The sequence below is a fragment of the Phyllobates terribilis genome, unplaced genomic scaffold (assembly GCF_046119375.1).
Source record: "Phyllobates terribilis strain yellow unplaced genomic scaffold, ASM4611937v1 Scaffold_11__3_contigs__length_659146591, whole genome shotgun sequence".
NCBI classification, from domain to species: domain Eukaryota; kingdom Metazoa; phylum Chordata; class Amphibia; order Anura; family Dendrobatidae; genus Phyllobates; species Phyllobates terribilis.
In genome coordinates, this window is record NW_027362771.1 from 415,551,180 (window position 1) to 415,565,896 (window position 14,717).

Genomic DNA, 14,717 nt, shown 5'->3' on the forward strand with positions numbered 1-14,717 from the left:
CTCTCCTAGTTTGGGCTTACATTTACTGAGGAAAAAAAATCTCACCAAATACTGAACATGTGCACATGGCCTAAAGGTGATCTGACATTGAAATCTGGTCTGACCTGAAAGTGTCTCCCACTCTGTCATGGAAATAGACAAAGTTTTGCTGATCCACCATTAAAATATCGCCGGTGTTAAAATACATGTCTCCTTTCCGGAACACATTACTAAGGATCTTCTTTTCTGTATGAGCCTTGTCTCCAGCATAGCCTCCAAATGGAGAAAGTGTTGTGATCTTGCTGATAAGAAGTCCGGGCTGACCTAATTGTATACAGAAAGGGGGAATAAAATGTAATACACGTACATTAGGGTTCTTTATCTGACCCCGCACAAAAAAATAAATATTTTATTTGTCTTCAGGTTCTACAGTCAAAAGGGGTTGCCTGGAATAAGAATAAAACAAAACAGACATAACAATTCTTCCAGAAACAGCACCACTGTAGACCGTAGACGGAGCCTGCTATTGCAGCTTGACCCTATTTTGCTACAGTCACATATATTTTTCACTCATTTCATGTCTTGCATTTTGCTTCTGTTTTTTTCTCATCCAATTTTTACAACTGAAGGATTTAGACTGTCTGAACTATTATTTATCCATCTAGTCATTTATTCAGGCATCCGTTTTTCACCCATGTGCTTTACCCGTGTTTTTCATGGATAGAACAGGTAACTATTATAGTCTGTGGTCTTGTTCACATGCCCTTGATTTTGATTTGTGAAGGCAAAAAAAACATGGAGTCTGTTTTTGAGCCAAGACATGGAACAAAATTACCCATACAAGTCTATGAGTCTGTGAAAAAAACACTGATGGTAAAAACTGAAACACTGACCAAATACTGATGAAACTCGGATCCAAAACACTGAAGAAATTCAGTCTGTGTTTTGAATACCAGAAAAATCTGAATGTCTGAATGAGGCCTTAGAACAGGATCAGTTAAAATGTATGAAACATAGGTGGAAAAACTAAAGTAAAAAGAATGTATTCTGTTTTTCATCTATTTCCAATAAATCCCCGTAGACTTTAATGTCTAAGACTGATTCATAATACAGATGAGAATATATGTGTTGGGAGTCTCACGGACTGGAAACACAATGTGTGTATGTATCAACAAAACCAAAGGTCCTTTAGCAGTCTTAACCTCGGAATAGAAATTCTGGGGACCCCTAAGAGAGTGGGGTGCCTGGGCAATTGCCTAGTTTGACTCCCCCTAATGTTGGCCCTGACTGTAACTAGGGCTTATTTTTGGAGTAGCGCTTATTTTTCAAGCATACTCCAAAAATCATGTAAAATCATGTTAGGGCTTATTCTCGGGATAGGTGTTATTTTTGGGGAAACACGATACGTGCTATTAACAAGACATTGCCAAACAAGGAGCCCATGTATGACGATTCAAGCATAACTTACCCGTCTTTGCTCTGACACAGCGTTCCTTGGCATCTTTCACAGGCTCATCTTTTTCAATATCATATTTGATAAATTCATATGGTAATACTTTCTGTTGAAAGAAAAATAGGTAAGTTAGTATTGATGAATGAACAAAATCAAAATCATTGGTAAAAGGTTGTTAGAGTAAAAGATTATGGATTTTGGAAAAGATTTGGAATAAGGAAGGTTGATCAGATATTTAAACAGGGAGAGGTATTTATTTTTGAAAATATACAAAAGAGGATTAAATTACTAAATGGTGTGCGTGGTTAGAATATATACAAATAAAGCAATCAGTAATAAGCACTAAACTAATAATAAGGGAATCTTCATTGCCTCTCAAATTAAGGGATTAAAAGATTAGAGAATGCAAGATAAAATGGGACAGAAAAAAGTAATGTAAAAGGAAAAGATCACTGGAACGTAATATGAAGATATTATAAAATCAATAAAAGGAGTGTCAATGTACACTTATTACATAAATAATTATCTAACCAACATAGTTAAAGGGAGTCACAAAATAACTATTTAAACTAAGTACAACATCTTTTCGAGAACATAGCCCTGATAGAACTCCTTTTAGGCTGTGTGCACACATTGCAGACTTGGTGCCTTTTTGCCATGCAGATTTGCTAGCAAAACCTGAAGCAATCCTGATGCCAGCAAAGTGAATGAGAAACCTGAATTCTCATGCACACGTTGCTTATTGTTGACTTGCAGATTTGGTACAAAAAATAATCTGCAGCATGTCAATTCTCTGTGTTTTTGCCTGTGTTTTTCACCATTAACTTCACTCAAATCAGTCAAAAACACAGGGCAAAAAAAGAGATGCAGAAATGGTGCAGATCCATTTACTCGACGTGTGCACGTAGCCTTAGTGTCCAAATTCGTTGTTTCATTAGCCAAAAATGGTTCTTTATTCAAATATGTTAATGAGCTGCTGGGTGTGTTCTTGGTGTGGCCAAGCAATTCAGTGAACTTTCCCACATTCCCACATACTTACTTTCCATCTATTTTCATTTCCTTCTTGAGGAGCCAATAGAAGGCAGAGAGAGTTGGAGAAAAAGTAGCTGTGAAGGTGCACAGAACCATTTGGCCACACCAAGAGTGCACCGAGCTCCTTATTAGCATACTTGACCATAGAAAAATTTCTGCCAAATGCACATTTGTGAAATGGATTTGAACACTAAAAGTAGGATTTTTAGTAGGGCTATTTCTGCTACAAAGTGCTGTGCTTAAAGAAGCCCTCTCATTAAATGTTTTATTAATTAAATGTCTGTATATATACTGTATGTGTATGTAGTGGGAGTGTATTAATGTATTTTATCTATCACTGATTTCTCTGGTGTCCAGCACCGTTCTTCTCCTCTTCTGAGTTGGCTCACTGTATGCTCTATGAGCGAGCCGGAAGTCTCTTTTACAATGTAAGCTGATGGAGCCTCGTTGTGATGCTCCACAGACTTACACTGTAAAAGCCACTTCCGGATCACGCAGAGTGCAGCGTGATCTAGAGAGTCTGCAGAGCAGTGACTTCACTCAAAAGAGGAGCGGAACAGCGCTGGAGACCGGAGAGAGTGGCAGTAGGTGAGTATATAAAACACTCACAAGACATTACATGCATATATACACACATTTAATGCCATAAAAAAACTTATTGGCACGCCTTCTTTAAGTCGAATAGTCTTTTAGAGCTGACAGACTCCCTGTAAATTAAATAAATTCTTATAAAAATTAAATGAGAGGGTGATGGTATATTACATATAATCTTTCTATGTCTAAAATTGGAGACATTTTGGGAAGAATTATTGTGGAAATGGTGAACAAGTGTAGAGTTTTTAAAGCTACTTAAGGCTATATGCACACAATGACTTTTAACGCAGGCAAACCCAGTGAGTTTTTCACACAGAACATAATTCAGGAAACTGCAATTATTTTTCCTGAAGCTTTTTTTTGTGTTTTTTCATGGTCATTCCCTGAGCATTTTTCTGACTGTTTTAGCCACCAATGTTTTTTTTGAGGATTTTCCCATGGATTATGTGATCTGTTTTACTGTTTTTTCCAGTCGTTTTTTTTACTCCACTTAATAAAGAAACCGCTAGCGTTTTTTCAAAGCAAAAATAATGGCAAAACGCTCAAAACCAATGTCCAGTCGTCTTCTGGACGCCTTCCAGGTGTCTTTTGAGCATTCCCATTGCCTTGTATTGTAAAGTATAGAGCATCTTCTGAACGGGAAAAAAACACCAGAAGTATGGACCGGTCACTTCTTTTAAATGCTTGGTGTTTTTGGAAACCTGTAGTGGTTGAAAGACGTTCAAAAGCCTGAACATGTGCTCAGCTAGTCGTCTTTTCATATAATTTCATATATTAATTCTTTTGAACATTGTTTGATACGTTTTTCAAGCGTTTTCCATTGCTGACACTCCCTGAAAAAGACATTGCGTGCACAAACCCAACAGCTGTATTCAGCAACAAAGGAAACTTTATAGGTGAAAAGGAGGATTAAAATTGCAATTGGCTAAATATTATTCTCATCCTGGTTAATTATTATGATAAACTGGATATAATCTCCCATTGCATATATTGCATCGAAAAAAACCCCAATGTTTTTTAACCCCTTAGTGACCACCAATACGTCTTTGTACTGACTTGTGATATAAGAGACTAGCGTTCCCCGACAGGTGACAATCTTGTAGCTGTCAGCTGTACACTATAGCTGACATCTTGCTGTCAGCTGTACACTATAGCTGACAACTTGCTGTATCAGCCATGATCAGTTTTGGCACTGACCATGGCCGTTTAACCCCTTAGATGCTGCTGTCAATAGTGACTACAGAATCTAAATAGTTAAAGGGGTTGTCCACTACTTTTACATTGATGCTCTATCCGTAGAATAGGGCATCATGGTATGATCGGCCGGGGTCCCGCATGCGGCACCCCCGCCGACCAGCCGTTATCGGTGCCAGAAGTGCTCACCTGCAGGGCTCCGCTGTCAAGTGGTAGTGGCCGCCGCGGTGTACTGCACATCTGCCTCCCATTCAATTAAACAGCTGAAATGATGTTTATTAATGTTTTTGTGTGGTATGACTATGAGGATTAAAGGGATGGTCATTCAAAGTTTGAAAATTGCACTTTTTTTTCATTTTTGTCAAATTTCGGATACTTTTATAAATAAACGCAAACCATACCAACCTAAATTTACCATTATTATAAAGTATAATGTGTCACGAAAAAATCTCAAAATCAATGGGACATGTTGAAGCATTCCAGAGTTGTTACTACGTAAAGTGACACTGATCTGATTTAAAAAAAATTGGTCCAGTCACTAAGGGGTCAAATAATTAATGCTTTAGGTCCCATTTACACATCTGTTATTTATGGTTAGGTTACCCATCATAGTCTATGAGGTTATTTACATGTCAAGTTTTTTTTGCGGAATGATTGTCCACAAAAGAAAAAAAACCTGACTTGTATGCTTGATTTTTTTTTTTTTTGAAACTCGTTTTATTAAAGAATTCATACATTCAACAAAATATTTACTGCTAATGTATCGTTTCATAAAATATAATGGGCATTAGCACTGAATGAAATTATTGGTTACAGAGAAGATATATCATCTGCATTACATTCATCATTTGCACTGGACAAATAAAACTAAATATACTCATTGGTATAGATTATGGAGTTATGGGACGGGACCTCAAAAAGGACTGTTCCCAAAGACTAGGTAAGGGGCGCATTACATCATTTACCCAATAGCTTTGTAAACTTTTGAGGACATCCTTTATTTTTAAAGATCATATATTCCTGTGATATTACATTGTTTACTAATATTTCTCAATGGGATATAGAGGGTGATCTTTCTTCTATCCAATCCATGGCAATAGCTTTCCTCCCCATAAAGAGTGCCAGAGAACGATTCAATCATAATGAGACCATAATTCTTCATCTACAATTCTGAATAGTCATATTTCCTTGGCTGTATCGTCTAATGCAATTTCCACTACTTCTTAAAAAAATATTGTCCACTTTCGACCTGAATCAGCATGAGTAGTGTGACACCTGGCAGCATACCCATTATGTGTATTCTAGGAGGAATTCATTAACCCTGGTGTACAATGTGAAGTTTAATCATTGTATTATTTGTCGCTGCAAAAAATAACATGGGGGACTCAAGTACCAAGTCAAAGAGATTCAAGCATTTTATAAATGTGTACAAAGCACTGGTACTATACCCAAAGGACCCTGAGTTTTAAGTACCCCTGTGAGCAGTCACAGATACCCTCTGCCTCAGAGCTGGCCTGCAGTTGCATGTATCCGCTGCAAGTACCTGTAAAAGGCTGAACATGGGAAGTCAAATTGGGCTGCCATTTAATAAAAAGAAGGGAATATGCCATTTAAAAATATGCTCAATTAGGGATACTCCATGATGTTTCCAGAACGCCACTCCTGTTAAAGAGTATTAAATGTAAATATGTGGGGTTGTCCCATATTTTGGGTCTCTTCAATCAAATCCGTAAAATTCTCTTAACAGTTTGCATGCCTTCCAAACCTTTAAGGCCACCTTATGTATAGGTAGGGGTCCACCTGAGGTTCTGCGTGATCCCTCTGGTATTCGCCCAAAGTGATTTAGTATAATGTGAGCTTCATAGTTGGGTCTATCCTCCTCTAACATCCAAGCTCTCAGATATTGTAGCTGGTCTGCTAAATAATAAAAATACAAAATTGGACATGGCATAACCACCCTGATCACTAGGTCACTGCAATTTTTCTATCCCCCACATAGGCCTAGTAAATCTACAGATGATTATAGTTATTAATGAATGTAATTGGTGAAAAAGGACCTGCATATTGGTGTCAAGGAATGCTTAATCATATACAAAAATTTAGTGATGATCACAATTTTTATTAAAGATATATCCAATCAGCAACTGGAGTTAACTAGAGGCAGTTAAAGGGGTTGTCCGGTCAAAAGTGATAAGTCTGCAGTCACTCTGTGTGACTGCAGACTTATGAATCCCTCCAGCGCAGGCACTGTGCTCTGCGGGGATTCACCAGTATGAGACCCGGTAACTGAGGGTATGTATGTGTTATTCATACCCCTGGTCAGTGGGCGCGGCCTCGGTCTCCATCACTAATATTGAGCGAGGCCCTGCCTTCTAGTCGGACGCGCCCACTGGCCATCCACGGCACTAGATGAGGTGTGGCCTTGCCCGATACAAGTGTATGGAGCGAGGCGGCACTGAATGGCCAGGGGTATGTATAACTTATACATAGCCTCCGGTCCCGGGTCTCATACCGGAGAATCCCCGCAGCGCACAGTGCCTGCGCTGGGGGGATTCATGAGTCTGCAGTCACTCTGTGTGACTTAACACTTTTGACCAGACAACCCCTTTAACTCCAGTTGCTGATTTATCCTTAAAGACAACCAATAGTGGGTAAAAATTATTTATTATTCTCGATTATATGGTGCCATAAATTTCACAACATTTTACAGACATTATCATCTCTGTCCCCAATGGCGCTCACAATCTAATTTCCCTATCTGTATGTCTTTGGAGTATTGGAAGAAACTAGAGTACCGGAGGAAACCCACACAAACAAGGATAGACATTGTTGCAGATGTCCTTTCCTGGTCTTTGAAACCAAGGCTACAGCGCTAACCACTGAGCCACCGTCCTGAACATAAATAATATGTTGCATATCCTCTATAGGGGATCTATTAATAGTTATACCTAGATACTTAAATCCAGCCTCAATATTCAGGCCACATATCTCAGTGATATTGGAGTCAACTTTAAGGGGCATTATGACTGGCTTTTCCCAATTTATTTTAAGGCCTGAGAAGGACCCAAACTGGCTTATAAAATTAATGGCTCGAGGCAAATATGTCTAAATGCGTGAAAGAAACAAAATCAGTTCATACAACCCACCTTGTCTGCTCTATCATCAAGAACAATTCCTTCAACCAGGCTGTCCTGATAAACTTTTAGAGTTAAGGCCCCGTCACACTTAGCGACGCTGCAATGATCCCGACAACGATGCGACCTGTCAGGGATCGTTGCTGCGTCGCTATGTGGTCGCTGGTGAGCTGTCAAACAGGCAGGCTCACCAACGATCAGGGGAGCAGCGACATCGTGGAAAGAATCTTTCCACGATGTCCTGCTCCTGGTTACGAGCCTGCTGAAGCAGGAGCAGGCTGGTAACTATGGTAAACATCGGGTTACTAGGGGAACACGCGCTCCTAGTAACCCGTTGTTTATCATGGTTACCACTCTGCTACAGTGAGCGGGAGGTTACCGCTCACTTTAGCAGGCTCGTAACCATGATAAACAATGGGTTACTAGGAGCGCGTGTGCCCCTAGTAACCCGATGTTTACCATAGTTACCAGCCTGATCGCTGCTCCCGCTGGTCACACACAGCGATGTGTGCTGACCAGCGGGAGAGCAACGACCAAAAAATGGTCCAGGACACTTTGCAGCGATCAGCGACCTCACAGCAGGGGCCTGATCGTTGCAAAGTGTCACACATAGCGACATCGCTGGTGAGGTCACTGTTGCGTCACCAAAACCGTGACAGAGCAGCGATCTCGCTAGCGATCTCGCTATGTGAGACGGAGGCTTTAGGCCACGGCCCCACTATCAGTATTTGGTCAGTACTCGGTCAGTATTTTCTCTCAGGAGTGGGAGCCAAAACCAGGTGAGGAACAATCAGAGAAAAGGTATAATAGAAGCAAGTCACCAATTCTGCATTTATCACCCACTCCTGGTTTTGGCTCCCACTCCTGAGAAAAAATACTGACCAAATACTGATAGTGGGGCTGTGGCCTTACGGACTTTATAGCCAAGGTAACAACATTGAAGACACTTGATCGTCTTGTTGAGTGCCCTTGCTTAATTCGAAAAAAATTGGAGTTAATTCCATTAGCTAGTATACTTGCTGTAGAACTTTTATATAATATTTGACTCAGTTACAAAACTGCAGACCAAGCCAAATTTATTAATGAGTGCTGCAGGTATCAGCACTCCAATGAGTCTAAGGTTTTGACAGTATCTATTGTTGCCAGTGCCCTATCTTCCCGTACAGTATGTTCTAGCTGTGGTAAGACTTATGTTCTCCTGATATTTTTTGAAGTGGACCTACTCGGCATAAAGCAGAACTGATCCAGATGAACAATGTCAAGTATGACTGAACTTAGCCGATTTGCCAAGATATTGTTAATGTTTTACAGTTTACATTGAGAAGGCTTATGGGTCTATAAGACCCACATTCTTCTGGAGGTTTGTTAGATTTCACTGACTACTATCATAGCATCATTCAAGGATGATGGTTGATGTCCTGCCTCTATGTAGGTTTGCTACAGGGTGGAACAAACTTGGTTTATATATTTATTTTAAATTTCTGGAGGAATGCCATCAGGCCCTGGAGACTTACTGGTGGCCATTGTCACAGTCCCTTCCAAAACATTAACTTGTCCAAGATCTTTATTCAGGGCCTTCCAAGCCTCAGGGAGCTCAGGGAGGGTTGAGAAAAATAAATTTGGGATAGATAATCTATGAGCTCTTTATCTGAACACTGTAGTTAAAGTCTCATATAGGTCTGAAAAAAAATATTTGATTAAGACTAGCTGTTACGTCTGGACACAAGTGGGCCACTCTGCGCTGAGGTAACATGAGGAATGGCTGGAGAAGCCCAAGTCTGTGTCTGCATCTTGGTTCGAACCCTTGAGCCTGTGTTTGGTGGTCAGCTTCTCGATCCGCTGAGTCACAGCAGTCACACCTTTTCTCCTAGTGTTTATTGTTTGTTAACCTTGTTTAAGTCTTTTTAGGTTAACACATATTTTCATTTATTCATTTGTCTGCCCAATCACTTTTCGGGTGAGGCTTTACATGCTTTACCCCTGCGGGTGTTTCCCGATGATGGTATTCTCATTTGGATGTCCAGCCATATTGCTGTTGTTTATGCCAGTCAGTGAAAGAAGAGGCAAAACACACAAAGCCAGACAAAAAACAGGCAAGAAGGCAATGATGAATCAAGGCCAATATTTCCATAAATTATATCATGTATTAAGTATTTGTTGAAAGAAAACTGTGCCATTTTAATACCTGCATCTGGAGATTTTGTTCTGCTGGAGATTTTGGAATACAGAAAATAACAGACACAATGGTGGAACCCGATGGACCCAAATATGAGTAAAATGGGATCAGTCGGGTGCTGCTAGTATCCGTTGTGCAATAAGTGGCTCATGTATTGACTTAGAATTCACCGACAAAGTGACAAATAGATAAAAATGTACGCTGAACAAGTGCATCGCTTCTAAACTCAACAAGCGTTATATAAAAGGACAATAGTACTCTCATATATCAGCAGCCAAGGCAAATACTGACCCTGCAATGAGAGCAAGCAAATGCTGCTGTGCTTGCTATGGTTACTATAAACAACCAGATACATTACTCTAACCTTGTCAAACGTATGTATTTATCATATACACCATCATTGCAATTTCTAGTATATATGGATAAAACTGAGCTATAAACATATCTAGTATATTATTAAAACCATGGGAAACGCCATGATTAACAGTCATAAATGAAGGTGGGGTAATAATATGTGTTTATTACTAATCTGTGGCATACATACAGCAATTCCATATATGTCACCGTGAGATACAATTATCTGATTGATCCTTAAGACTTACCTTGTACAATTTATTTACTCTGCCCACTGCGCCAACTGTGTTAGTATAATTCAAGAACAGAACATTTCCTTCAGTCGCTGCGTAAAACTCGTACATCTGAATGTCACCAAATCTTCGTAGAAACTCGCTCCATACGTCAGTACGCAGACCGTTCCCTATAGCCATCCGGACATTATGTGACCCATCGTCATCAGTCTAAGGGAAGCCAAACATCAGACATCAGCAATTGTAAAGAGCACACGTAGTATCCTAAACCGTGGTCAATTATTGCAGTATGCAATCGGTCAGTCACGATTTGGTGATCATTAGTACCCCATCTCTTTGACTCTGCAGAGCAGATATATATAAGGGATAAGTAGTGAAGTTACCAGGAAATGTGTAGTCCTTTATTTTTCCTATCTACTATCGTTGAGCTCTGGAAAGTTGAACACAATTCCCTTACAGTTGATAGATAAAATACCAGTGCTGTCAATCAAGGTAGTGGAGGGAGGAGTCAGACCATCAGATTGATTGAGGCACAGTGCTCTGAACTACCCACAGTGAACTGAGCACCAAATTTGCATATTAGTTCAAAAGAGTTCTCTTGAATAGTAGCCTGCAGATTTTGGAACTACAGGTATGCTGCTTCTCAGGGAAAGCTGATCTACATGGAGATAAGCTTATTTCATTACGTCATTTCGCCCTGACAGTCTCCTTTTAAAGAAGCTGCAAATTAACTATCTGCCCTAAGTATAAAGCCGGTCCAAAATTAACAACAATAGTTGATAATTTAACAAAGGTGCCAGCCGTTTAAACATTTCTATAGATGGCTCTATAGAAATAATTGGAAATACGCTTTCAAAATAATATTTACTCTTCAAGTGAAAGCTCTTAATATATGCCAGGTTTAAATGAGATCTGCCACCTGATTTCACAAAACAAGCTGAAAACATTTATTAAATATTTCTGATGAGGCTGGTGTACTTAGTTTGAATAATCTATGTCAGAATGGCAGTATAAACAGTTGTGAAAGTTTTTCTGCCTACTACTGTAATGAACATTTTATGTGTCCAGCTCAGTCTGAACTCATTACATGCTAATTTTAACATCAATATTATACCGACATTTTGAAGTAAATTTTCAAAGTAAGTACATCAGCCTCATTGGGTCTAACAGATGTATTTAATAATGCACAGATTTTGCATTGTGAAATCTGTTGACTGAACTGCTATAAAGGAAGCTATTTAAATAAATTTCCTCTGAATTCAAAGCATAGCTGGAGGGGGGCAGAAGTAGCAGTTGCCCCAGGGCCATGGTACTTAAGGAGGACCAAAGTTCCTTCTGCCACATAATAAAACACAAGTATGGCATATATGATAGAAGAGGGTCCATGTACCAAATTTTGCATTGGGGTCCAGAAGCTTGAGAGTCTTTACTACTTTCTGAAGTCTTTAAAGTCTTCACTAGTTTCTAACAAAAATGCTAAATATGGTGAATATCATACACCTGATTCTATTAAAATGATACATTTCACTAGAGAATAAAGGTACCTTTGGGACGTTACATAGGTATCGTAGCACTTCTCCAATGTATTGCACAACTGTCACGTTGTATTTTCTGCAATCATCCCAAAATTGGCTGGCTGAAAACTTCTTGCGCAAGACTATAGTAGCACCTTAGAGCAATGAGAAAAACAAAACATAACAACTGAATAATCATTAAATAACTTCCTACAAATTAACATTATTCATTAGTGTATAGAAATATCTGTGCCATGAACTTAAACCTTTCCTTCACTTGTGCCTGTCAGGGTGATGTCCATTCTCTAAACTGGCTACTGTCAATGACATATTGGTATAGATGAAGTGATACTCAGGGGCGTAACTAAAGTGGGTGCTAGGCTTGCAGCCATACCCGGGCTCTGAAGTCTAGGGGCCTCCTAAAGGTTCCTTTGACCCATATGAGAAGACCAATACTATTGAAGACTTATGATAGGTGGGGACCCCATTGGAGGTTTTGCATTGTGCCCAATTACTTCAACTTACACCACTGGTGATATTGTACAACACACTGCATGGATACTGATTTTGTAATATCTTGGCTGCTCTCCTGTCAGCATTAAATAGCAGGATGTGAACCTGAATTCTGTTACTCAATTGCTTAGATGGTATGCAGCCAAATTAAGATGCTCATTTAAGTAGATGGACATATAGCCCATGTTACCCCTTGAAGAAACGAGTTGCCGTAATATGAATTGTGATGCATAATGTGAATAGTGATGTGGGTTAAAGATGTTTGTAATGTTGATAATGTGAATTGCCTGATAGTAGAGATAGCAAGAATTAATGTTTGGGACTAGCCCAGAGTGGGAGGGGTTATGTTGAAGGGAAAGTGACAGTTTCCTGGTAGTGAGTCAGATAGGGTCCAGAGTGCAAAGAAAAAGGACCTAAGGTCCAATGTGAGCAGTGGCGCATGCATCCTTGGGTGTCCCAAAAGTGAGGGGAGACCGGGAGAAAGAGATAGTGTGATCTGGCATAGTAAAGAGGAAAAGTGACTGAGTGACAGAGGGACTCTCAGGAGAAGGGTCCTGGGAGAGGACACCTAGCAGTAAGGCCTAGAGTTTATAACTCTTGAAGGCCCAAACAGGACTGAGTAAGCGAGACGAATAGAAAGCCCCGGGCAGGAGTTCTAGAGCGTCAGCATTTGAGAAGATAAGTACTGACCATACTGGCACCATCGCTAGAAAACAAGTAGACAGAGTAAAGAGGAAGGAATTTAACTGTGTGGAAAATGCTCTGGTTTGTGAAAGAAACGTTTGTGAAGCTGTGTACCTGTTATCTCCTGTATATATTCCCTACCAAGTTCCCATTCAGTAAAAAGTTTATTTTTGAGTGGTGGTCTCCCTCATTGAACTGTGAAACATCTGGTCCTGGCAAACCAGTGTCAAGGGTTACATGTGGCCTGCACGAGCGTAGCGTCTTCACAGCACAAGTCCACACATCCAGCCAGGACTCTCAGTTTCATGTAATGTGCCTCAGCGTGCGAGAAGAGTACCTCTCCCACAGCTACCACCCCGCGCCATGATACACTCAGACCTCGTAAGTTTACTTGCCAAGTGCTGACTGGGATGTGCCTCTCGGTTTCCTTGGTTGGTCTTCAGATAATTAGACAAATGCCAATAAATCTGTGGACAACTTTTCCTTGTTCTTATCAACAAGTCTGATGAATTAGATTTGGTACAGCATTCATCACACCCTTCATTTTTCAATAAAATATTTTGGTTTTCCACTGTTAATTGTCAGACATTAGGTCATTGTTTAAAGCATAATCATCGTTTTAATTTCTATTTCCTAAATCAATAGTACACATGAAAATAAGCAACTTTATAATATATCTTAACAGAGATTTGCTTCTTTCTCTGTCAGAATTGATCAGTCATTATCAAAATTGTCACTTCTGAGGTAAAATCTGTATTTAGTGCAGACCGACTTTCCCATTACTGAGATAGGAGATGGCAGCTGCTACTGATAAGATTCTATGTAGAGAGGAGGGAGGAGCTCTGTCTCTAGCTCCTCCCCCTCTCATATACATAGAGCCTTATCAGTAGCAGCTGCCATCTCCTATCTTAGTAATGGGAAAGTCAGTCTTCACTGAATACAGATTTTACCTCAGAACTGAGAATTTTCATAATGACTGATCAATTATGAGAAAGAAGCAAATCTCTCTGATAAGATATATTACAAAGTTGCTTATTTTCCCATGTGCTATTGATTTATGAAGTAAAAACTAACGACAATTACACTTTCAGGGCTCACATCCATGGAAAAATATTATAGGTGTCACGGTGGAAAGTGAATCTGTTGACAAAAACAACCATTGTGTTTAGCTTTCACTTTTTAATCTGGAGTAAAAAAAATAAATGAATCACAAAATATATTTTGCTTGAAGGCAGTGGCTTGCAGAAAACATCAAAATAAGTCATATTACCTTTATGGATAGAGCCGTGGACTCCAATCAACATAGCTGAGCTGTGGTACAGTGGGAGGGTAATATACACATTGTCCCTGGGTCGAACATGGCAAAGTTCAAACAGGCCACTAGCCATACTGATGCGCTGGTGATTAATAATGGCTGCTTTTGGAAGTCCTGTTGAGATATAACATGGAATGTTACAGAAAAATATAAAAACTTCTAAATGTCCTCATCATATCTTGTCTAAACTACCGCATCGTCCTCGTCTGTGTCCTCCCATAACACTTTTGATCTCCAAATCAATCCTTAACTCTGCATGGTTCATCCACAATGCTCTGCCAGTCTCCGGCTACTCATTACCAAACAAATAAAATATAAAAGTATAGTAGTGACAATCAATGTAGTCCACAGACTGTTCCCTTCCTTCACTACAATATCCCATGTTTTCTTACAGAGTATCATACATATGCTGTAAAAAATATAATCAACAGCACAAGTTTTAAAGTATAAGTCATCAATAGAAGATCAGTGGGGGTCTGACACCCGACAACCTCACTGATTAGCAGTTATCAGATCTGGTGACAACCAGAGGTAAATAACAA

The 14,717-nt window shown here is 39.6% G+C and overlaps 1 protein-coding gene across 1 annotated transcript in view; it reads right to left on the minus strand.

The window, feature by feature from the left end:
• Window positions 1–14,717, minus strand: part of SLC27A2 (solute carrier family 27 member 2) — a 53,636-nt gene that overhangs the window by 15,725 nt on the left and 23,194 nt on the right. Inside the window, exons 3-7 of the mRNA XM_073653106.1 lie at window positions 14,131–14,289; window positions 11,694–11,818; window positions 10,165–10,359; window positions 1,448–1,538; window positions 105–303 (exon numbers count right to left, since the gene is read on the minus strand). Of these exons, the coding sequence (XP_073509207.1) occupies window positions 105–303; window positions 1,448–1,538; window positions 10,165–10,359; window positions 11,694–11,818; window positions 14,131–14,289 (769 nt within the window). The remainder of the gene's footprint in view (window positions 1–104; window positions 304–1,447; window positions 1,539–10,164; window positions 10,360–11,693; window positions 11,819–14,130; window positions 14,290–14,717) is intronic.